We start from the raw sequence: 23,627 nt of genomic DNA on the forward strand, positions 1-23,627 counted from the left end.
TATTATATGGATCCCTGTGGACCCTGTATTATCTTCAAATACCACAAATTCACATTTTTTATATTGAATTTTAATTTTACTTATTTGTTAAACATCTTCCAATATATATTTTAACCTAATTCTGTCCAATACTATGGGTAACAAGTTTGATACCTCTGATGTAGATAATACTTTTCAACTTCAATATGCTATGAATCTGGAAACTATATTGTATGATGGTAGAGAGGATATTCCATATTATGTTATTAAGATCTAATATTTATCAATACATATGTTATGATATTTTATTAACATAAGATTAAGAAATATTTGTTGTCAAATATTAATGGTTTGAAGAAAATGGGCATATTTGGCTTAGAAAAGAAAAGACTTAGAAGAAATATGATGATGGTCTTTATAGATCTGAAAATGTATCATGTGGAAAGAGAAGCAGATTTATTCATTTTGGCCCCAAAGGACAAAGCGAATTTCAACAAATATATTCAACACAATATGTACTAGGCACTACACATATGAAGGCATTTGAAATCATGTTTCATGAAATCTCAAAGGTTGAAAGTACCATAGAGACTGATTAACATACTTTCTATCTAGATAGTAACAACATACATTTCAAGCAGTCATCCAGTCTTTGATTGATAATAAGAGAGACAATCTCTAGTCCCCTATTATAATGACATAACTGGAATCCAAAGGGAAAGTGAAAATCTGGAGATAATGTGGTAAAAAAGGCACCAACTAGAAATCAGGAGACTTGAGATAGGAAAGAAGCTAGCTAGCTAGCTGTGAAACCTTTGGGTAAGTCACTCAGTTCTGGGCCTAAAATGAGGAGGGTAATAATTAACCAAATTATCTGACATCATGATAGATTGAGGCAGGGTAGCACAGCAAAAAGATGCTGGGTTTCTAATCCTTTAACTTGTATTTACTCCCTGTGTTACCTTGGACATGTAACTTAATCTTCAGATTAGTCAACCTTTAAGGCTTTATATATAAGAACCTAGATATGAAAAAAATTCCAGATGTTTTTATTATTATTTATTATCATTATTATTATATGAGGAGTTTGAATTAGATTACCAGTAAGATTTCTTCTGGTTCTATGATCAGAGGAGAAGGCCAGAGAATGCTTATCAATGCTGAGGATTTGAAAGAAAATGATCTGGATTTTTTTTTTTTTTTAAAGATGTGTTCTTATATGAAAAAAATAATTGTTACATTTTAAATTACTGTTTTAGCTACCAAATACTTCACATACATTACAAACTTGTGAGGCAAGATAGTGTGAGTGTTATTATTTTTATTTTATAGATGAGGAAACGGTAATTCAGAAAGAAAATAACTTGCCCCAGGTTACATAGCTAGTAAGTACTATAGCTAGGACTTCTGATTTTCTGATTCTAATTTCTGTACTCTTTTGTCTGCACCTAGAGGAATATAATGGTCAAAAATGCAGCTGTATTTTCTGTATTTGCAAGCCTTCTTAAGTCACTTAGTTCTCTTAGCAATAGTAGGAAAAGGCATCGGGCTGGATTCCTTCATAAATTATAGATCCCAAGGGAGCTAAGTATTATGCAAGACTTGATGCAAGACTTGCCTCTCTGAAAGGCTCCACAGAGCTTGCAAACAAACAGAAGGGAGACAATTGCGTCCTTGCCTGGGCTACAGAGATGGGTGGGGAAAGATGCTGTTAAGCCATTTGGAACAGAATCATAAAAAACTAAAGTTGACCAGAAAACCTTTATTATCTCCAACTTGCCTATAGGTTAAAATATAAACTGCTCAGCTGGATCTTTAGGTCTTTCCCAGGCTCACAAGCTGGCTCCAACCTACCTTTTCAGACTAATTTTACTTTGCTCTTCTTCTCCAATGTTTGGTTCCAGCTAAGCTGGTCTTACTGGCTGGTCCCTGAAATCAACATGTTGTTTCCTGCCTCAATGCATTGGATTTGAGGAAGCCATACCCATGATGCAATCCTTTATCACCTATGCATTTTGGAATTAATCTCTTTCTTCTAGAGCTCAGCTTATTATCTCTTCCACAGAGTCTTCTCTAATCTTCTCCCTCCTCCAGGTGATCTCTCTCTTCCCCCATATTCTTAGAACAATTGTTCTGGATCTTTCATTTGCATCCATTATAGCCTACTTTTTAATTATATTTATCTATATACATATCTTATTCCTCTCAAAGGAATATGAACTCCTTGAGATCATGAGTTACTTTTCCCCTCTTTTCTCTGTAATACTTAGCACTGCATTTAGCATGTAGTTTTTAATTTACTAACCTTTTGTTCAATAAATGACCACAAACCTGAGAGAGACTTTAGAACATAATGTAGGACTGGAAGGGAACTTAAGGTGACAGAACAAAAAAAATCAAATGCTAGAGTGGAAAGCAACTTTGCTTGGTACATACAATGTTAGAATTTGAGGGGTCCTAATAATTCCACTGTTTTTCATTATTATTTATCCTCACTTTATAGAAGAGGAAACTGAAGCTCAGACATCAATCAACAAACATTTATTAATTATTTTCTATGTGCCAGGCACTGTGCTAAGAACTAGGGATAGAAAGAAAAAAGAAAATCAGCGTTTTTCCTCAGGCATCCTACATTCTAATGGAGGAGACAGGGTAAGCATAAATAAGTATATTCAGGATATATACAGATTATATACAAGGTAACTTTAGAGGGGAAGGGACTAGCACTTGGCAAGGTGGAGAGGGCTGGTGCAGTGCCTCTTAGTGGAAGTGGGTGTTGAACTGAGTTTTTTTTTTTTTTTTTTTTTTTTTTTTTTTTTTTAAAGCCATGGATTCTGTGAGGTGGAAGGCAGGAGAGAGAGCATTCCAGGTATGGGGGCAGACAGCATAAAGACCTGGAGTTATAAAATGGAGTGTTGTTTGTGAGAAACAGCAAATCGGACGGTATGGCTGGATCATAGAAGATGTAGAGGGGAATAATGTGTTAAAATAATAGAAAGATAAGAAGGAGTCAGGTTGCAAAGAGCCTGACAAACAGAAGAGTTTTATTTCATCTGTATTTGACATAAGGAATTGTCATCGGGCTTTATTGAAGAGAGCCTAGGACCTTTAGATAATTCTGAAGCTGTGTGTAGGATAATTGGAATAGGAAGAGATTTGAAGTAGAGAGTCAGATTGGAAAATTATTGCAGTAGTTCAGGCAACACATTATAAGGGTGTGGGCTAAGGTTGTTGGATGAGTAGAGATGAGGGGATAAAAGATATTGTAGAAACAGTTGGATAACTAATTCTGGGAATTATCTACATAAAGATAATTATTTCTATGGGAGCTGATGATGTCACCAAGTGAGAGCACAGAGAAAAGGACATCTATTACAGTCAGTGGGTACATGAAGATCCTTAAAAACTGGGAAGAAAATTAGGTGGAAGGAGAATCAAGAGAGAGCCAAATGTCTTGAAAATCTAAAGAGTATGCAAGAGGAAAGAACAGTAGTCTCAAATGCTGAACAGAGGTTTGTTGTTGTTCTGTTTTATTTTAAGGATAAATACTGAAAAAAAATCCATCAGATTGAGCAAATCAAGATCATTGGTAACTTTAAGAGCATTTTCAATTGAATGATATAGTTCCATATCACATTGTAGAGGGTTTAGAAAAGAGAGAGGGGAGGAGTGGAGGTACCAAATATAAACGAGTTCCATTTTTGAAGAATTTAGCTGAGAAGAGAAGGAAAGATAAAGAATAAAGCTGGTAGTCATGATAGGCTAAAATGAGGGTTTTTAAGGATGGGAAAAACATAGGAATATTTATGGGCAACAAGGAAAGAACTTATAGGGTGGAAGAGACTGAAGATTAGATGGTGAGAGTAAACTACTGAGGAAGATGAAAATGAATGAGATCAAGGGTACATGTAGTGGAATTGGCCTTGAAAAGCAGAAGGATCATTTCATTATCAAAGAATGAAAAAGATATTGGAGAGATGTAAGATGAGGAAGAAAAAAACTTATCTTTTCCTGAATCTCTTCAGTTTTTAAAGAGGTCCTTAGCTAAGAAGGCTGGGAAAGGAGATGCTATGGGAGGATAGGGAGAAAAGAGAAGAATGGGGACAGCAGCTCTGGCAAATGAGATGGGGATTCATTTAGGGAGGAATAGTAAGATCACCAGTTGAGATTAGCTATCAGATTTGCAGCATGCCTTCTCAGAATGATTTTTTTTCTTCCTTCTTCTCTTCCTCCCTTCCTTCATTCTTCTCTTTCTCCATTTCTCCCTCCCTTCCTCGCTCCTTCCCTTCCTTTTTTTTCCCCTTCCTCTCTTCCTCCCTCCTTTCTCCTCCTTCATTTTTCTTACACACAAACATATGCCATGAGGTAAATAGTACTGTTATTTCCATTTCATAAGTGAGGAAACTGAGGCTTAATGAGTTTAAGTGATTTACTCAAGGCTGCTTAACTAGTGAGACAAATAGGGAGGATTTCTAACTTTTTATGATGGATACAAAGAGAATTCTTAAGGGAAAATTGTGGTGTAAAAAAGCTAGTGGAGTCAGCAGACTTCTATTCATTTCCACTTGACCTTCTCCCTTCTACTTTATAGAAAGGTGGTGTAGCTTCTGGCTTCAAGCATGTGGTACCCAATGAGGTGGTTGTGCAGAGACTGTTCCAGGTCAAAGGACGCCGGGTTGTTCGGGCCACAGAGGTACCTGTGTCATGGGGCAGCTTCAACAACGGTGACTGCTTCATCCTTGACTTGGGGAATGTAAGTGTACTCCTTGGCCCTCACTGCCTCTCTCTATCACCATCAGTTGTTGGATCCTTTCTTTAGGCACCTGTATTTCATGGCGTGAGTGCCATATGCTCTCAATTAGCTTTTTCTAATGGCTTTAACATCCTGAAGCTTGGTCTTACAGCAGATAAGTAGGACACAACCACATCCTCACCCACTTGCATAAAAACATGTTCAGAGAGCCAGTGATATTCACATGCACAAGTCTGCAAGTAACCAGGTCACTGGGTACATGGGTACACAAGTATATGGGATGCATACTGAAAAACATGCAATAATATGTATATCATCATCATCATCATCACCACTATTTTAGCTATATCTATGATATCATTGGCATGAGGAATTTCCAATAAGAAACTCCTCTTCACAAATGCAGATCAACACATAAAACACATGCTTAGAATTACTTTATTAAATGGACATTCATTCACATACCAACCTATGTCCATTATATGCATATAATACACACTGATTGTATAACATCCTTCTTATACCTGCACACAAATTTGGATCCAGATATCTGCCTATTATATGTTTTATATTTACTTTTTTATTTTATTTTATCAATTATGTATAAACAAAAATTTTAAACATTTTTTTTCTCTAATTTTGAATTCCAAATTTTTTATCTCCCTCCCTCTCCTGGCCCTCTTCTTTGAGAAGGCAAGCAGTTTGATATAGATTCTACATGTGCAGTCATGTAAAACATTTCCATATTAGCTATGTTGCAAAAGAAAAAACAGACCCAAACCCAAAACAAAACCAAAGTTGACAAAAAAAGTATAAAAAAGTATGCTCTGATTTGCATTCACATACCATTGGTTCTTTCTTTGGAAATAGACAGCATTCAATTTCATTTCCTTTACTATTTGTTTTTTAATATTTGATCTAATTTTTCTTGTGCAGCAACATAGTTATGTAAATATGTATGCCTATATTGGATTTAACATATATTTTTACCATATTTAATATATATTAGATCACATGCCATCTAGGAGAGGGAGTGGGGGGGAGGGAAAAATTAGAACACAAGGTTTTTCAAGGGTCATTGTTGAAAAATTATCCTTGCATATGTCTTGAAAATAAAAACTTCAATAAAAAATAGACAACATTTTTTCATCACAAGTCCTTTGGAATTGTTTTGGATCTTTGTTTTGCTGTTATTGACAGTTTATTGTTGTACAGCAGTGTTGTCACTGTGTGTACTGTTCTTGTTTGGCTCATTTCACTCTGCATCAGTTCATGGAAATCTTCTAGGTTTTTCTGAAAGTGCCCATTATATCTTTATGCAAACACAAAACATGTGTCCATTCTACTTGCACAATACAGGATGTGCCTGGATAGGTGAATGCATGAGCCTTTCTACATGTGTTCTCACATTACTGTGAGTTTTGCTTGTGTTTCATGTTGTTGACATAGTGAAAACCAGGTCAGCACTCCTTACTTCTCCTGCTCCTGTACCTGGGTTTGGGAAATCTTACTGTGAATCATTATGTTTGGTCTGTGCCTTGCAGGACATCTACCAGTGGTGTGGCACGAACAGCAACCGTTTTGAGCGGCTCAAGGCTACCCAGGTGTCCAAGGGCATCCGAGATAACGAACGGAATGGCCGGGCCAAGGTGCACATTTCAGAGGAGGGATCTGAGCCGGAGGGGATGCTCAAGGTGAACCTCTCTTCTTGTTATCTGAGCCACAGTTGGGGCAGGTGTTGCGACCCTATCCTTGGTTTAATATTGCCTTTTAGCTTATGTCCCTGTGAAAAGTGTCACTGGAGAGAAACCATAATTTCCAGGGAATATCTCTATTAGGCAGTTTGGCTTCTTCCTGTAGTTTCTCCCAAAGGTGTGTGGGTTTTTAAGAAGACTGACTAGAAACCCATCTGTGTTTTGGTACCTGCTGGGCCTATGAGCCTCACCTTTTGGGTGTACTGGTCTGTGGGAACATCAACTAGAGATCCTGCCTTGTAGGGTGGGACAAGCTCCCTAAAATGATTCCTTTCCCAAGGAGACCAGGTCTGGGAGCTGTGTCTGGTGTTTTAGGATTCTGTAGCTTCTTCTCTATCATAAAGGAAAGACCAGTGTGTCAGAGTTCTGTAAAACATGTACTCAAAGGCCCCTTGATGTGCCTTGTCTTATTGTTTAATGTCCAAATAGAAACGAATCCAGGGATGTGTCTGCTAGTGGTTAGCTTGGGGTTAGCTCACACCAGTAAGGGGAATAACCAGGATAACCATGGAGAAAGGAATTTTTTGGGGGAAAGCTTACAGAATTTCAGGGTTGGAAAGAATGTCAGAGGATTTTCCCTGATAAGTGATCCCTCAACTTCCTTCTGAAATTCGCTGGTAATATTGAACTCCCAGCCGCCAGAGGCAGCCCGTCTGCTTACAGTAGCTCTGTTTCTTAAGAACTTTTCCCTTACATCCTTTTTTGTAATCTTGTTACTCACCTCTCTTGGTTCTGTCCAACTCAGGCCATTCCATCTTAGAACCTGGAGGGGCAGATGGCTGGGAGAGTGCCACATGGTTGGCCTGTGCTCACAGACTTTTGTTTCCCTCTCTACATCTCTAATAGGTCCTGGGGCCCAAGCCTTCTTTACCTGCAGGCCAGGATGACACCACCAAAGAGGATGCAGCCAATCGCAGACTTGCTAAGCTCTATAAGGTAGGTAATCTAAGGTAGCTGAGAGAACTCTCAATTTGGAGCCACAGTCATTGGGCTTGAAGTCTGGCTCTGCTTCTTCCTAGCTTGTAATCAAGGATTGGTCCCATCGCTTCTTAATCTGAAGTCTCATATTCCTCATCTGTGAAATGGGGTTAATAATGTGTGTTCTGCCTATTTCCTGGGGTTGTTTTAAGGGCCAAATGAAGCCATGGGGGGAAAGTATTTTCTAAGGTTTAAGAACTGCATAAACATCATCTTACTATTATTATGAGATATGGCGAAATAGTCGAGACAAGGGAGCTGGCTGATGTGGGCTTAGCACGAAAAGTGGTCCAAGCAGGTGTAGCCTGGTGGAGTTAGAGAGGGAGTCACTGCTAGTTCAGCTTGTAGTCTTCTCCAACTGGATCCCAGTCAAGGTCCTGGCCGCCACAGCCTGTGCCAGATGTTCCACTCCAAATATGGTGTACAGCAATCAGGAACACCCCTGGGCTTAAACAGTACAGTGCAGAGAAATAAACATTTAATTCCTCAAGGAATTTGGGTTCTTGCCATGGCTTTGCCACTAGCTCTTTGTGTAACATTGGACAAATTACTTCCCCTTTCTCCAAACCTCACTTTGGGGATGATAAACAATTCTTGCCTTGATTACCATCACTGGTATGTTGTGAAGTCAAAAGGAGATAATCATCAAGAAAATGGCTTTAATAGTCAGTATGTAAGTAAGCCACTTACTATTGAGGTGCTTGGAAAACAAATGTTCCTGTCTGGATGCTTTGATCCCATGTGGAAGCAGTTTGTGAGAGAATAGGAAACTTTGGAATTTAGCCCCTGCTTCTGAATCGGGAGTCTGGAAGTGAGAAGTCACCAATGTGAAGGTGGAGAACTTGTGCTGTCTTAGGGAGAATGCTTAGAGCTCTCCTCAAGGCTTGGGCAGGAAGATGCTGACTGTTCCTTCCCTAACAGGTTTCCAATGGAGCTGGGACTATGGCTGTGTCCTTGGTGGCCGACGAGAACCCCTTTGCTCAGGCAGCCCTGAACTCTGATGACTGCTTTATCCTGGACCATGGCACAAATGGAAAGATTTTTGTCTGGAAAGGTATCCTAGAAATGAGGATTAGGATGGGAGCATTTCAGATTTCACTTGCACTGGCCCTCCTAAGTCTAAGTTCTAGACAGCTTCGTATCTGTCCAGGAATTTTGTTACTGTTTGCAGAAGACACAGGGGGGGAAGCATGAATGGACCCTTTTCTTGGAGTGCACATTTAGGACTACAAGCCACTCTCTCTGGAGACTTCTGGAGGGTTGGTGTAGTACAGTGGAAAGAACATTCATTTTGGAGTCAGAAAACCTAACGTCAAATATTATCTCTGATGGTTATTGTGTGATGTTGGGCAACCTGTTTGAATCTCAATTTCCTCTGTATTTCCCCTGTAAAGTGAAGGGATTGGATTAATAGGATTTTGTAATTTTAAAAAATAATAATAAGCCTATTATCCTGTGATTTCAATATGTGGAAAAGAGTCTATGGAACCTATTTCTGTCCTTTGGTCGTAAACCCAATAGGGTGGGCCTAGGTGTCCTCAGTCAGTTGGATCTGTTTCCCAGGAGTCCAGACCCTGGGGCTGAGTGGTAGAACAAGGTCCCCTGGCTCAGCAATTTTCGAGGCAGGGAGGGGATGCAGAGTGACTTTCTGTTGAGAGAGAGAGAAAAATTAGGGAAGTTAATTATAAATAAACAGATGAGGATGAGGAGAATGAATCTGTTATTTGGAGTTCTGAGTAACTGATTCCCTGGGATTCTTGTCCCTTCTGGGAGATATTAGAGCAGCTGAATTATGTTTGAGACCCATATAGGCACTATCTCAGGAAAGAAGAGATCCTTTCTCTTGGGGTTCTGGATGCTGGTTGTCAAGAAGGTCCAGGGTAACTTCAGAACCGCAGAGCTATGTCCATGAGCTGACCTCACCAGTGGGGTTTCAGGGAGATTAGACAGAAGTTTCTTCTTTTCATATCCTCAACTTGAATGGTTCCTTCACCTCTCCCACAGGCAAACAGGCTAATGCAGAGGAGAGGAAGGCTGCTCTCAAAAGTGCCTCTGACTTCATCTCCAAGATGAACTACCCCAAGCAGACCCAGGTGAGATGCTGAGGGCTTGGTGGCTGGGTGGAGCAGTGCAGTCAGGGCCCTTGGCCTGTGCCCCAAGGCCTGGACCAATAAAATGGAGAAAAGAAAGAAAAACCTGGAGAGAGGGCCTGCCCTGGGGGAGCATTAGGAAATGGAAAAGGATGGTGGGTCACTTCAGGAAACCTAAGTAACTGCTGGGTGTGTATCTGCACCTAAGGGAAGAGACATGAGGTATGAGAGACATAATCTTTCCTCTCAGTGAACTAATACAACAGGGGAATAGATGCTACTTACTTATATTGTGGTATTAGCAAACTGGGTCTGCCCCCAAACCCTCTGTCCTGAATCATGGTGAATCTTTTGACTTTGAGTTAGACTGATCCTTGAATGAAAAGGCCATAGTCTACTTCCACACCTGTCCTTGAAGCTTCGGAGCTTGGGAAACCCCCAGAACTGCCTTCTGCAGGCATATAGCCTTTGGGAACTCAAGGTCACCAACAAGACAATGAGACAGCAGAGAAGGGCTCTAATTCTGTGTGTGTATGTGTCTGTGTACAAGTGTGTAATTTGTATTACCCATTAGAATTAAAGGCTTCCTTTCACATATAGGTACACATATACATATAAATTAGACTAGTTTTGATATACACACATACATATGTGATGTATACATTATAAATTTTATACATAAACATACATACACAGTATACCAGATGTAAGCTCAGTAAGGGCAGGGAAGGTACCTTCTCTAAACTTTTTATCTCCTGCAAGACCTAGAATAGTGCATGGTACACAGTTGACGATATATTTTCTTTGAATTGTTCTAGTTTTGACCGCCCCTCTGAGCCTCCTCTAAATTTCTGGAGTCCCTGTCCCTTATCCAGCTACAAAATTGGGTTCTAGGATCTCTAGGTACCAAACTGATCAATGATTCAACTAGTTATCACCAAATATTTATTAAGGATATAATAATATGCCAGGCACTATGCTTGTTGCTGGGGCAAAAAGCAAACAGTCAATTCCCTTTATGAGCTTATGTTCTGTAGGGGGAAATAGGATATACATATATAAGTACTTTTTTTTTTCCCTGAGTCTGGGCTTAAGTGATTTGCCCAGGGTCACACAGCTAGGAAGTGTTAAGTGCCTGAGACTAGATTTGAACTCGGGTCCTCCTGACTTCAAGGCTGGTGCTCTCTCCACTGCGCCACCTAGCTGCCCCTATAAGTACTTTCATATCTGATCCAGGGCATCTTCAAATTGAATTAATTGATTCTTAAAAAAAAAAAAAAAAATCTTGTTTTTATGGCACCTTCATTTCTGCCTATTTTCCCCCTCTGCCTTCACTTACCTAACCTAGTGAGCTATCACTTTTAACAAAATTTAAAAGAAGAAAGATGAAAAAAATTAAGCATAACCAAACATGTCAGTTATGCCTAATATATGGATGATTTCTTTAAAAATTTTTTTAAATTTATTTTTCTTTTTTTAATATATGTATTATTTCATACCCAGAGTATTTCTGGAGTTCATTGATTTTTAATAGTATTTTATTTTTTCCAATTATATGTAAAGACAATTTTTAGAACTCATTTTTATAAGCATTTGATGTCCTTAGTTTTTTCTTCCCTTCCTCCCTCTCCTCACTCCTTTCTAAAATGATAAGCCATTTGATATAGATTATATTAGTGTGCAATCATGTAAAACATTTTTCTATATTCATCACCGTTGTGAAAGAAGAAAGAGATCAAAGAGAAAAAAAACACATAAAAAATAAAGTAAGTAAAAACAATATGCTGCAATCTACATTTGGAGCCATCAATTCTTTATCTAGATGTGGATCGCATTTTCCATCATGGGTCCTTTATAATTGTCCCGGATCACTGTATTGCTGAGAAGATCTAAGTCACTGATAGTTGACCACCACACTGTTTCTATCTCCATGTATAATGTTTTCCTTTGCAGAGTTCATTAACTCTTAAAGATGGACTCAGTTTAGTTCTCTTGGCCAAGGGGTCGGTGACCCCTTCATCATCTTACATTGGGTCTCCTTGCTCCCCAGATCCAAGTCCTCCCGGATGGCGGGGAGACCCCGATGTTCAAGCAGTTTTTCAAGAACTGGAGGGACCGGGACCAGACCCAGGGCCTGGGAGTGGCCTACCTCTCCAGCCACATTGCCAATGTTGAGAGGGTGCCTTTCGATGCTGCCACCCTGCACAACTCCACCGCCATGGCTGCCCAGCATGGCATGGATGATGATGGCACTGGGCAGAAGCAGGTAAACCATTGATGGAAGCATTGGGGGTGGGGTGGAGAGGAGGGAATCTTCCCAGCTCTGAGTCATATGTTTTTTTCCATTGAAACATACTGTTCTTGCAGGCTCCAGACATGTTGGGAAATAGATCTAGATCTATAATTATAAGGTACTTTTAAAACAGCAATAATAGCTTGCATTTATTATATTATATATTATGCATATTATTATATAATATGCATATTATATTATATTATATATATAGCATTTTAAAGTTTTCAAAGCCCCTTAAAATGTTATCTCATTTTATCCTCACAACAGTCCTAGGTCGTAGGTGCTACATTGTCCTCATTTACAGCTGAGGAAACTGAGGCAGACAGAAGTTAGCGATGTGCCCTGCATCTGACAGTCCGTAAGGGTCCGAGGCTAGGCTCAGCCCGAATCTTTCCGCCCCAGCATCATCCGCTGACCGATGTGCCTTTGGGTACTCAACAATTGCACTAACGTCTTTGTGACGAAGGCCTTTAAAGCCCTTTACACTGATGACTGAAAGCTTGTAAAGTCTTTTGCTCCATAAGATGACAAATTATAGCTGAGATAACAGTATCAGAGCGGTGAGGCGCTTGTTCCAGACACGCAGCGAGGAAATAGCGCAGGCAGTTTCAGACTCGGGGCTGCCGACTTCCAGTGAGCCGGCCTGACCCCGAGCCCCGTCATCCTCCACGGTAAAACCTCTGAGACCGCGAGTCTGGTTCAGGTTAGCCAGGTTTCCGACGGCTGCCGTCCTTCCCCAGAGCAGTTGGGATCCTTTGTTGTTGGGAGCCTGCAGCTGGAGAGGAATCAAGGTTGGGAGACCCGATTCTCTTCCCCGCTGACCCGTTAGTTTGCTGGGCGACCTTGGCTGATAATAACTAGCATTTATGTTGAACTCAGTAGTTTACAAACCCTTTTGCACGTGCATCTCCCTTGGTCCTCATAACGTCTCGATGGAGTTGTTAAAACCCTTTCTCAGATGGGGAAGCTGGGAAATAGCTTGCTCAAGGTAGTGCAGAGTTAAGGGGCAGGATTCGGGCTCAGGTCTTTCCACCCCAGACCTGATGCTCTTTACGTCACCGTTTCAAAGCACGTTCCCTTTCTGGGACTCAGTTTCCTTCTTTGCGAGGTAAGCAGTCTGGACTAAAGTTCCTGCACTGTCAGGTTTAGTTTGAAAGGTGTCTTTGCTCCCCAGTGCCACCAGAGGGTGATGTAGGACAGCAGACGAAGGCTTTGTGCAGCAACTGCCTCCTTACATTCGGTGTGTCACAGGGAGTCGAGAATTACCCTAACTGCAGTCTGTCCCCTCACCTGTGGGCAAGCGCCGTGCCAGGCAGCCCGTGTAATTGGTGGGGATGTAAATGGCCCTTAGAGAAGGACATTCTAGTCCAGGGGGTCCAGCTCGGAGACAGGGACCCCGCAGGCCACAGCCTGACTTCTGAAAGGCAGGGCTGCCCACGTTTTATTCTGTTATACCTCCCAACGACGTTTCCATCTGGCTGGGCCTGTGGTCAGTAGGGCGGCGGTCTCCGTGTGGCCGTGGGCCGGACGTCAGACTCCTAGTCCAGCCCGCCGAAGGCGAGCCGTTTGTAGAAATGGGGACCGAGAGAGGAGTCACCCTGCCCCTGGTCACAGGTCCGCAGGAGGTCAGAACTGGCCCGACCAGTTACCGAAGCAAACCCCCTCATTTCACAGACGAGGAAACTGAGGCACAAAGAGGGGCTGTACCCAGCCAAAGGCTCCTTCTCCGGGAAGTTGTGGTGGAGGAGGCATTCAAGTCTAGCCCCCCTTCCGCTACATTACTAGAACCAGACCCTTCCTCCTGACCCGCGTCCCAGGCTGCACGTCTCTGACTGTCTCATTGCTCGGCAGATCTGGAGAATTGAAGGCGCTGACAAAGTCCCGGTGAATCCCTCTACTTACGGCCAGTTCTACGGGGGCGACAGCTACATCATTCTGTACAACTACCGGCATGCCGGCCGGCAGGGACAAATCATCTATAACTGGTGAGCAGCCGCTCGGGACCTGCCCTTCCTATCTGAAGTGAAGCGGTTAGATCCGCCGCCTCGTCCCAGGTTTAGGATGACCGGACCTCATTATTATCTTTGCACTTAAGGTCTCCTGAGGCAGCTGACTCTGAGGGCCCTGGCGCTATATATTTTCTTGGAGTGTTGAGACCAAAAAAAAAAAAAAAAAAAAAAAAAAAAGATTCCTTATAGTCTCCTGTGGCAATATAGAAACAATAGCTAGTATCCATATGTCACTGCAAGTTTTGAAAAGCGCTTATCCACATCATCTTATTTTATTCTCACATAACTCTTGGAGGTAGATACTATTTTTATCCACGTTTTATAGATGAAGAAACTGAAACATTTAGAAATTCATTGGCTTAGGCAAGGTCACAATTTAATTAAGCGTTAAAGCTGGATTTGAACTCTGATCTTTCCTCTTGATCCATTGCACTCTGGGTTCCTGTAATATGAAAGCGTCGGCCTATCAGCTGCCTAGGGACACTGAAATATTATGAATCTGTGCTGTTCAGAATCCCAGATCTTGATGCTTAGGAACTGAATGTGATGATGCAAAATACCTGCCCTTTGTGCAAGATCTCTATGGTGGCTGCTTATTCCAAACCTCTACTGGACAGTGAAGACTCAGAGGAGCAGAGACTGAGAGTTGAAAGGGATCCCAGAGACCACTGAGTATGACAGTCAAATGACTTGTCCATGCGTACATAGCCAGTAAATAAATGTCCAAGGCAGGATTTTAGCCTCGGTCTTCTTGTGCCTAAGTTCAGATCTCTGTCCACAATACTACATGGTCTTTCAAAAAAAATCGTACATCTCCTTTCCTGTCCCTTTTTGGTCACCTTCTGAGTCCAGGAGAGCGTGACCTCTAGAAGGATTTGCATGTGTGGGGGCAACTATGAGCCCCCATGTAAGTCAGAAGCACTGGTTTCAGTCCAACTCATCCCTAAAATCTCTGTGTGATCTTGGGCAAGATGGTGTCCCTTTTAGAGCTTCAATTTATTTGTTCATCTATAAAGTGGGGATTATACACCTGGCTCCAAGAGACCATGTATAGATGAGTAGAGATAATAAATAAAGACAGAGCTCAGCAAAACATTGTGAAAATGGAAAGTGACAGCTCACATTTATACTGTGTCTTCTTCAAGACGAACCTGAGAGTGGGGAGTTTATTAATTATGATTTCCATTTTACAGAAAGTAAAGTCCAGAGAAAGGAAGTGTTTTGTCTTGAGCTCATATTTGATGATAAGACTAGCGTATGAACCCAGGCCTCCCGATTACAAGGCCAATGTTCTTTCTATTATATTTTCTGCCTCTGTAATGAGAATACTGTGCTGATGATTCTTACTGTTTTAGGCAGGGGGCTGATTCTAGCCAGGAAGAGCGCGCCACAGCTGCCATCCTTACAGTACAGCTGGATGAGGAATTAGGTGGTACTCCAGTGCAGGTAACATACCTCCCTTCCACCCTCCCTGAAGAGTTTTTCACTGCCAATCTTAGCCATACCTGGGTCTCCAGAGTCAGGCCCTTCTGGCCAAAGGAAATTGATGCACTATCGGGGGGAGAGGTCCACTGGTGATGTTCGTTCCCTGTTGGTAGAGCTGGAGGAAACACAAGGACGCCCCTGAGAGACATTTGCAGCTGTCTAGCTATGGTGGAGCCCCGCTTTTTCCCAAAAATCTGAGTCATGATCAGTGGAAAGGGAAAGGGGAAAAAATGAGTGAAGGGCAGTGAGCAGAGAGGGAATCCCCATAACCCACTGACCCTCTTGAAGGATCCAAGCCCCTTGTAAGCAATCATTTTTAAGCTGATGCTTAACTGCCCTGGTTTTTACCCACAATACATACAAATGCAGGGATGCTGTTTACACATAATATATCTGTTTTTAAATATATGTGCATGATTACTGGCAAAATAATTGCCTAATCACATTGTACACATGTCTACATTTGTTCATGTGCTTCTCTGCTTGCACACATATGTGTAACCAGTTGGTATGTCCCTCACAGTGTTCATTATTCTAAGGGAGTAATTGTGTGGGGAAGTATTTGTAAGGAGTTGTACATAGATCCCACGGGATGTACATATATGCACAAGTACACACAAATATGAAGTGTTTTACACGTGCACTGCATGCATATTCTGCAAAATACATACATGTGTATAAATATGCATATATATGTTACTAGCACATATGCATTGCACATTGCACACAGTGTAAATATGAATATGTAGGTTTGCACATATATAGATAAAAGTATATCCCTGTCACATAACAACCTTCACACAAAACCTCCCTCCTTTCCCCCCTGAGTTTGGTGGGAGAGGTCTTAGAGGTTCAGATTCCTGGGGAAGGTAAGGGAAGAATGACCTCTCCAGCCCCAGCCCGGGCTCCCTTCTCCCTGCCCCCCTGACATCCCATCTTCATTGCCTTTTCCTAGAGCCGAGTTGTGCAGGGCAAGGAGCCTGCCCACCTAATGAGTCTTTTTGGCGGTAAGCCCATGATCATCTACAAAGGCGGCACCTCCCGCGAGGGTGGGCAGACAGTCCCTGCCAGCACCCGCCTCTTCCAGGTCCGCTCCAGCAGCTCCGGAGCCACCAGGGCCGTGGAGGTAAACCCCCCCCAGTGTCTAGTTTGGGGCTGGAAGGAGGCGCAGGGACAGACCGAGGGCGGGTAGTCAAGGGCTTATAGTCTCTGCTCCCCGACCTTCCCTCCAGAACTCCACAGTGGCCCTGACCGCAACCTGTGAGATAATACTCTGAGCTGCTGTGGGCCAGCCCTGGCAGTCACCGCAGGAAGGGAAAGCAGAACTGGCCCTCCCCAAAGCCTTACGGCCCAGCTGGGTCAGAGGGAGCTTTTAAATATCTCAGCCTTCCCTTTCGTGTTAGCAAGAGGAACTTCTCTGGAGAGCCAGACCACCACAAGGTTGCAAGAGGTAGTGGAAAGGACAACAGAAATCTGGACCGCTGTGAGACCCTAGACCTTCACCAGACACTTCCCTTTGCTGGGTCTCAAGCTCTTCATCTGCAAAATGGGGCGCACACCTCTGCTTTTTACTTGTTAAAACTGCTTTTGTCAGGGTCAGTGTCCATGAGCCTGAACTTGATCTGAGCTTGAGTTGGGATCTTCCAGGTCATGTGGTCCAGACCTTCAGGCTGCTCCCAGATGATTCTTAAGGCAGCCCCTCCTACAATTTAAGTTTATGGTTCTGTTCTTTTCCCTTCTAGAAGAAAGGTCCACCCCAAAGAAACAAAATAGAAGGCAGTGACCAGGAAACCCCTCAGCATCAGTGCTGAGTGAATACTCATTCAGAATCCCCTGATTCTTTATACAGACTAGAGAGGGTCCTAGGATTTTAGATTTAGAAGGGACCTTGCAGTTGCTCTAGTCCAGCTTTCTCATTCCCTAGATGAGGAGACTCGGGCGGCCAAATGGAATGGAACTCCGGTCTTCTTATTCCCAATCCATGATATTTTCTTGTCTCTCTTATGTTATTATCCCAGCCCCATTTTTATAAATATTCTGATGGTTGTCTAGTTCATTCCCCCAGATCTTAAAGAACTTGCTTTGTCCGACAAATTATGATTATGAGTGGAGCTTGTGGGGGAAGCGCTCAGGGTATTCAGGGTTTTAATCTGGTTATTAGTACATGGAATGATTTTTCTTGTGGGGGGGATCCCATTTTTCCCCAGGTGACCCCATCTGCAAGTGAGCTGAACTCCAATGATGCCTTTGTTCTGAAAACTCCTTCGTCTGCTTATCTGTGGGTTGGTGAAGGAGCCAGTGACACAGAGAAGTCGGGGGCCCAGGAGCTGCTGAATGTCCTGCAGGCTCGGTCTGTGCAGGTGGCGGAGGGCAGTGAGCCAGGTAGGAACTATGAGGGAAGGGCCGGCATGGATGTAGGGCTGATAACAATTACCTGAAGGGTGATTCCCTCCCACCTTTGATGGGCTGTCCTCCTCAGGCACAATGCAGACCCCCTTCCGAAGGAGGGGATGCTGTTGGGCATAGGGTCTGCTGACTTGACCAGCAGGGTTAACTAGACCTTTACAGTTCACTGACTCACTCCTTATTCCAGCTGGGGAAGGAAGGGCCCTCTGCGATTCATTTTGTCCCTTCTTCTGTCTCCAAAATCTATTCTCCCTCCTTTCAACTTTGGTAGTGGGCTCAGCCCTGACTTAGGCGCTTTGAGGACTAAAAGTAGAGATGACAAGGTTCCTGCCCTCAGACAGCTTACAGACTAGTTGAGAGGCAGACTTAGTATAATGCTGGGACTTAATAAGTGCTTATTGACTGATGGTTCACATGAAACAGCATATATACAGCATGGTCCAGCAGTATCACAAGAGAGCTAGATTCGAATGCTGGCTCTGACTTTTACTAGGTACCAGACTGGAGGCAAATGGCAGCCTCTCAGGGCTTCGAGCTTTTTCATCTTTAAAGAGGGAACAACGCACCTGAACTCAGCAGAATTCTGTGAGGATCATTGTGATCACCAAAGAAATTTGAGTTTTTGTGTGCTGAGTCTTCAATGAGTGCCACAAGGCTTAAGTGTTAGGAATCTGGAGGTGGGAGAGAGATCAGCTTGGGCTGCAGTGATCAGGCGTCTTGGAAGTGGGAGACTCCAGCTGCACCTTGAAGTCTGAGTAAGGGCTGGAGAAAAAGGACAGTGTATCAGTGTTGTCCTTAGTGAGAGGATTGTCTTGTTCAAAGGAGCTAGTGGTGGAAGGCTTTTCCTTTTAAGAAAATATATATTTTTAAATTAATAAGTAAGTTTGCCCCCCTTCCCCTCAACCCTAATGAAACAAACTGACAGAAAAGGAAAAACCCTGTAATGAAAAGCCAAGTGAAACAAATTCCGACTTTCTGCACCTTGAGTTCAACTGTTAATTGTAAGGAAGTGGGTAGCAGTTTCATCTGGAATTGTAGTTATTCATTGTGTTAGAGTTCTTAGTTTTTCCAAAGTTAATGATCTTAGTAATATTATTGAGCAAATTCTGATTCTGTTCATTTCATACAAGTTTTTCCAAGTTTGTTTAAAATTGTTCTTTTTGTCATTTCCTATGACTTATTAATATTCCATTACTATTATATATCCAGGAATGTGCTGGTAATTGGTTAACAATAAGCTCTCTGGAAAAAAGGGGGGGGCCAGCAATATACTTTTTAAAAATTTATTTAAGTAGAATTTCATTTTTCCAAATAGGTATAAAGATTGTTTGCAATATACATTTTTGTAAAATTTTGTGTTATAAATTTTTCTTCCTCTCTGTCTTACTTCTCCCTTCCCCAAGACAGAAAACAATCTGAGACAGGTTAAATATGTGCAATCTTTTTGAACATATTTCATTTTTGTCATGTTGTACAAGAAAAATCAGAACAAAGAGAAAAAAAAACACGAGAAAGAAAAAAAAAAGTTGAACATACTAATTATTTTGATCCATATTCATTTTCTATAATTATCTCTCTGGACTACAATATAGTTTTAAATTTAATAAGAATTTTATCTCTCTGGATCACAATATGCGTTTAAGTTTAATAAGAATCATTAACATTTTTCATCTATCACTTTCTTAAATCTTAGATAGTCAACAACACAATCAAACCTGATTTGTAGCACTTTTAAAATTCTGGGGTGTAAAAAATTTAACTATTTGGTCTTTCCATTAATTGGAAGCAATTTGGATTCCAGCTCTCTACTGCTTACACCATAATCTCTTCAATGTTTTCCCAGTTTCTGGGCCATCCCTTAGTTTCTGATTCTTTGCTACCACAAAAGGAGCTGCTATAAATATTCTTGTAAGCACAGTCCTTTTTTCCTAATCTCTTTAAGGTTTAGACCTAGCAGTAATATATCCAGGGGTATTCACCACTGAGTAACTTCTAGGGCAGAGTTGAGGCTTTGTTTTTTCTGGCCTACATAGGAAAGACAAGAATTAATGGGGTTATGTTTGGTGGAAGAGGGAGAGGGGGGAACTGTTGGTTTGATAGTGGAAAGGATTCTTCCCTCCCCTAATGAAACTCCAGGCTGGTAAATCTATACAGAGAGGAAGCCAGAGGAGAGCAGCCATTTATTTGTCTCTCTGCCCCTCGCAGATAGCTTCTGGGAAGCCCTGGGTGGGAAGGCGGCCTACCGCACTTCTCCACGGCTGAAGGACAAGAAGCTGGATGCCCACCCCCCTCGTCTCTTTGCCTGCTCCAACAAGATTGGTCGCTTTGTGGTGAGTTCAAGAAAAAAGGCCTCAAGCCGGCTCAGCTCTTAGCTTCCCACCCTCAGACAGGAGCAAGAGGGTGGGGCCAGTTGGGACCAGAGGCCTAAGAAGTTAATTTGATTGAATTTAGCCAAATGCTGTTTTCCTTTGCATGGACAGAGGACACAGTGGTCGCCCCCTGAATTTTCATCATCTGAGACATTCTTGGAATAAAGCGGAGTCCCATCTTCTCTTAGTTATATGGGCCTAGAGAGCACCATTAAAACCTCCCCTTGTACACTAGGAGCAAAATCGCTTATTTCTGTTGCTTGGAATGTGAAACCATCGAGTAGGATGATTCCTGTAATTCATAAAGGCTTATGGAGATAGAAATCAGATCGCTGATGACAGGAGGTCTGTGTTTTGCTCTAACGAGGGCAGATGGAAAGGCAGCCTTGGCCTAGTAGAGAGAGAGCTGGTCTCGGAGTAGGGAAGGACGGGGCTCAGATTCTGCCTCTGACACAAGACATTGAACCTCCTAGCGCCCTGGGCCCATTTTTAAGGCTGTAAGTGACAGGACAAGTGTTGGAGTGCATTGAAGGAAGAGTCTCTTCAGCAGCAGTGCTAATAAAATTACAAGTCCGTGATAAAGAAAAAAACCCTAGCCACAATGGGTTTACTCCCAGTGGTAGAGACTGGTGAGGTAATTCGCTTTCTGTGGGCACGTGTCCCCATTCACATTGGCCTCCACGAAGCTGGATATCACAGACCTTGATTTGAATCCAAATCTCACCTCAAGCACGTCTTTAGCTGTCTGACCCTGAGAATGAGTCACTTAACCTCTTACAGCCTCAATTTCCTCATCTGTAAGATGGGGATAATTCTGGTACATACCTCCCAGAGTCATTGGGAAGAATCACATACATAAAGAGCAAACCTTAAAACACGGTGTTAGTGCTACTTATCATTATTCCTAAGAGGTAACCCTGAAGGACTTGGTGCCATTCAAAAAATCCAAAATGAAAGATTTCCTCGCTGTCCCTTGACTGCTGGGAGGCCTTTCTGTGGTCTGAGGCCTTTTCACTTGCTCTGAGTGGGGGGAGAGAGCTGCTTTCACTAGGCTATCATGGGAAAGGCTATCCCAGGGAAGTTGCTGAACGTGCTCCTTATCCCCACCTGACCTGACCTCTCAGCAGTGGGGAAAGGAGAGACGGGGAGAAAGGGAGATGGGACGTTACTCCTCAAAGCTAAGAGTGCCCTCCCACCAGCTAGCTAGCAAAGGAAGGGGGAGGATGGGTCAGCAGCTCTAGCATGTGGGAAAATCATTGCACCAGGAGTGGGAAATTCTTGATTTGCGTCCGGGTTTCACTATGTTACTGACATTATGATGTTGTTTAAATCATTTAATACCATTGAAATTAAGCATCTTTCTTTAGAAAGTAGAGATTTTTGCCTTGATAACACCTGTAGCATATGGGTAGCTTTAGATGATTCTGAATGGCTAGTTCCAGGAAAAGGGAAAGGATTTCTTCTTTTCTTTCATTAACCTTTCCTGCTTCTTTCCAGATTGAAGAGGTTCCTGGGGAATTTATGCAAGAAGATCTGGCTACAGATGATGTCATGCTCTTGGACACCTGGGATCAGGTCTGAAAGTTGGAGGGGAGGAGGAAAGAGGGAGGGAAGATAGATATAAGAAAAGCTAGCTTAGCTGCCTAGGCTCCATCTTCCCAGAGGGATAGCATCTCTGCTGTGCTTAATTGCCTGGGAGAGGCTATAGCAAACGAAGTGTACTTTTTTCCCTAAGGTTAGACTAAGGAGAAGCCTTCATTTTCCCTCCCAAGGGCCGCCAGTGAAGTTCTTGCTTTGTGTCCTTTGGACAAGCATGTATAATAATTGTCTCTGGGCTCTTGTGATGTTCCGTTCTTCTGGAGATGGGTTTGTACAGAGTGGAGCTGGAGGTTCAGACAGCTCTCCAGCTATTGAAGAACTACAAGTACTAGGAGCTTCCTTTAAGCTTTTACACCCTAGGTCAAGATCCAAACCACCTCGCCCTAGTGGCAGCTCCCCATGCTGTATTCCCACCTTCCTTCTTGTGTTTCTCCAACAGATTGTACAGCCTAAGGGACCCCAGTTGTAATAAGAACAGAGAGCTATCTCTTCTTCCCAGATTGAGGCCTCAGCCTAGATCCAAGTACAAAGAAAAATATTTGACAGGATAGTGTCTAACCTCCCTCATCAGCTTTTACCTTAGAAAATACCCTCCCCGTATGTAACTCATCTTCCTTCATGTTGAATGTTCAGGTATATGTCTGGGTTGGAAAGGACTCTCAAGAAGAGGAAAAGACAGAAGCCTTGACATCTGGTAATGTCCTGTTACTTTCTATTTTTATGTGGTTCGTTGGGAAGTGAGATGGAGATCAGGGCAGGTGGAGGAGGTTTGAGGTTGGTTCTCCTGGATGAGTAAGGCTCATTTTCTGAGGCTTACAGTTTCTTTAACTCCTCTCCTTATAATTTTACTCTCTTCTACCTAAAACATTCAAAAGACCAAGTAATAAGAAAAGCACTGGACTGAGTGAGAATGAGGAAGCTTGGGTTCCAGTCCTAGCTACCATCTTCTACTAGTATAACCCTAAAAAAAACCCTCCTTCTCCTTTTTGGGCCTCAGTTCCCTCTGTAGGAAAATGTTAGATTTAGGATTAGAATATTAAATAGTTTCTAAGATTCCCTTATAATTTGAACATTTTATGTTCAGTGTTAGAACATTAGAATTTTATGTTCTAGCTTATTAGCTCACCAAGACAAGATATATAAACTTCTTTGTCAACTTGAAAGTGATACATATGTCAGCTATTCTTATGGTTCCATTCTAAGGCCCCTTCCAGCTTCAATAGTTTATGTTTTAACGCCCCTTCTAGTCTTAACTTCCTGTAGTGATGTGTTATATCAGAATACCCAAGTGAGAAGGGCCCTCAAAGATCATCCAGTCCAAGTCATGACTAAATATGGAACTCCTTTACTATACCTCTGATAACGAGTTAAACCTATTCACCATTGTTAAGGAAGACTCCATTGCCTCCCAAGCCTGCCTACTTTTGGACACTGTAATTGTATAGGAAGATTTTCCTTCAATTCAGATGAAAGCTGGCTCTTTGCAGCTTTCAGTCACTGCTTCTAATTTTTCCCTTAGACTCTATGCCTTTGTAAATGCAGTTCAGTGTAGTATTTGACTGCCATATTCACTCATGAACAGTCCTGTGGAATATTTTCTTACACCTCTTTCTTACACAGGTTGGCTTTGATATGCTACTGACTAATTTTTAGGCCCAATTATATTCTTAGTTCAAAATTCATTTAACTAATATTGTCATCTCACTCACATCTTTCCATCTTGTTTATGAGATAATCATGAGATATTTTGCCAAATGTTCTGATCAAATCTAGGAATACTGTGCCTATCACATTTTCCTGAACTCCCGGTCTAATGACTGTACCAGAAAAGAAAATCAAGTTGATCTGTCATGACTTATTCTTAAAACTATGCTGTATCTCAAGCATCACTACTCCCCTTTCTAAAAGC

At 42.1% G+C, this 23,627-nt stretch overlaps 1 protein-coding gene across 4 annotated transcripts in view; it reads left to right on the forward strand.

The window, feature by feature from the left end:
- GSN (gelsolin) overlaps positions 1-23,627 on the forward strand; it is a 77,489-nt gene that overhangs the window by 52,521 nt on the left and 1,341 nt on the right. For 3 of the 4 annotated variants that reach the window (XM_074292951.1, XM_074292950.1, XM_074292949.1), the window contains 13 exons: positions 4,571-4,732; positions 6,277-6,426; positions 7,333-7,422; positions 8,386-8,518; positions 9,469-9,557; positions 11,605-11,820; positions 13,702-13,835; positions 15,215-15,305; positions 16,300-16,470; positions 17,552-17,726; positions 19,956-20,080; positions 21,617-21,694; positions 22,352-22,412. In XM_074292951.1, coding sequence (XP_074149052.1) covers positions 4,571-4,732; positions 6,277-6,426; positions 7,333-7,422; positions 8,386-8,518; positions 9,469-9,557; positions 11,605-11,820; positions 13,702-13,835; positions 15,215-15,305; positions 16,300-16,470; positions 17,552-17,726; positions 19,956-20,080; positions 21,617-21,694; positions 22,352-22,412 — 1,675 coding nt within the window. Of the gene's footprint in view, positions 1-4,570; positions 4,733-6,276; positions 6,427-7,332; positions 7,423-8,385; positions 8,519-9,468; positions 9,558-11,604; positions 11,821-13,701; positions 13,836-15,214; positions 15,306-16,299; positions 16,471-17,551; positions 17,759-19,904; positions 20,081-21,616; positions 21,695-22,351; positions 22,413-23,627 lie in introns of all 4 variants that reach the window. The other variant, XR_012486778.1, reaches the window with a different exon arrangement.

The sequence above is a fragment of the Sminthopsis crassicaudata genome, chromosome 2 (genome assembly GCF_048593235.1).
Source record: "Sminthopsis crassicaudata isolate SCR6 chromosome 2, ASM4859323v1, whole genome shotgun sequence".
Lineage (NCBI taxonomy): Eukaryota > Metazoa > Chordata > Mammalia > Dasyuromorphia > Dasyuridae > Sminthopsis > Sminthopsis crassicaudata.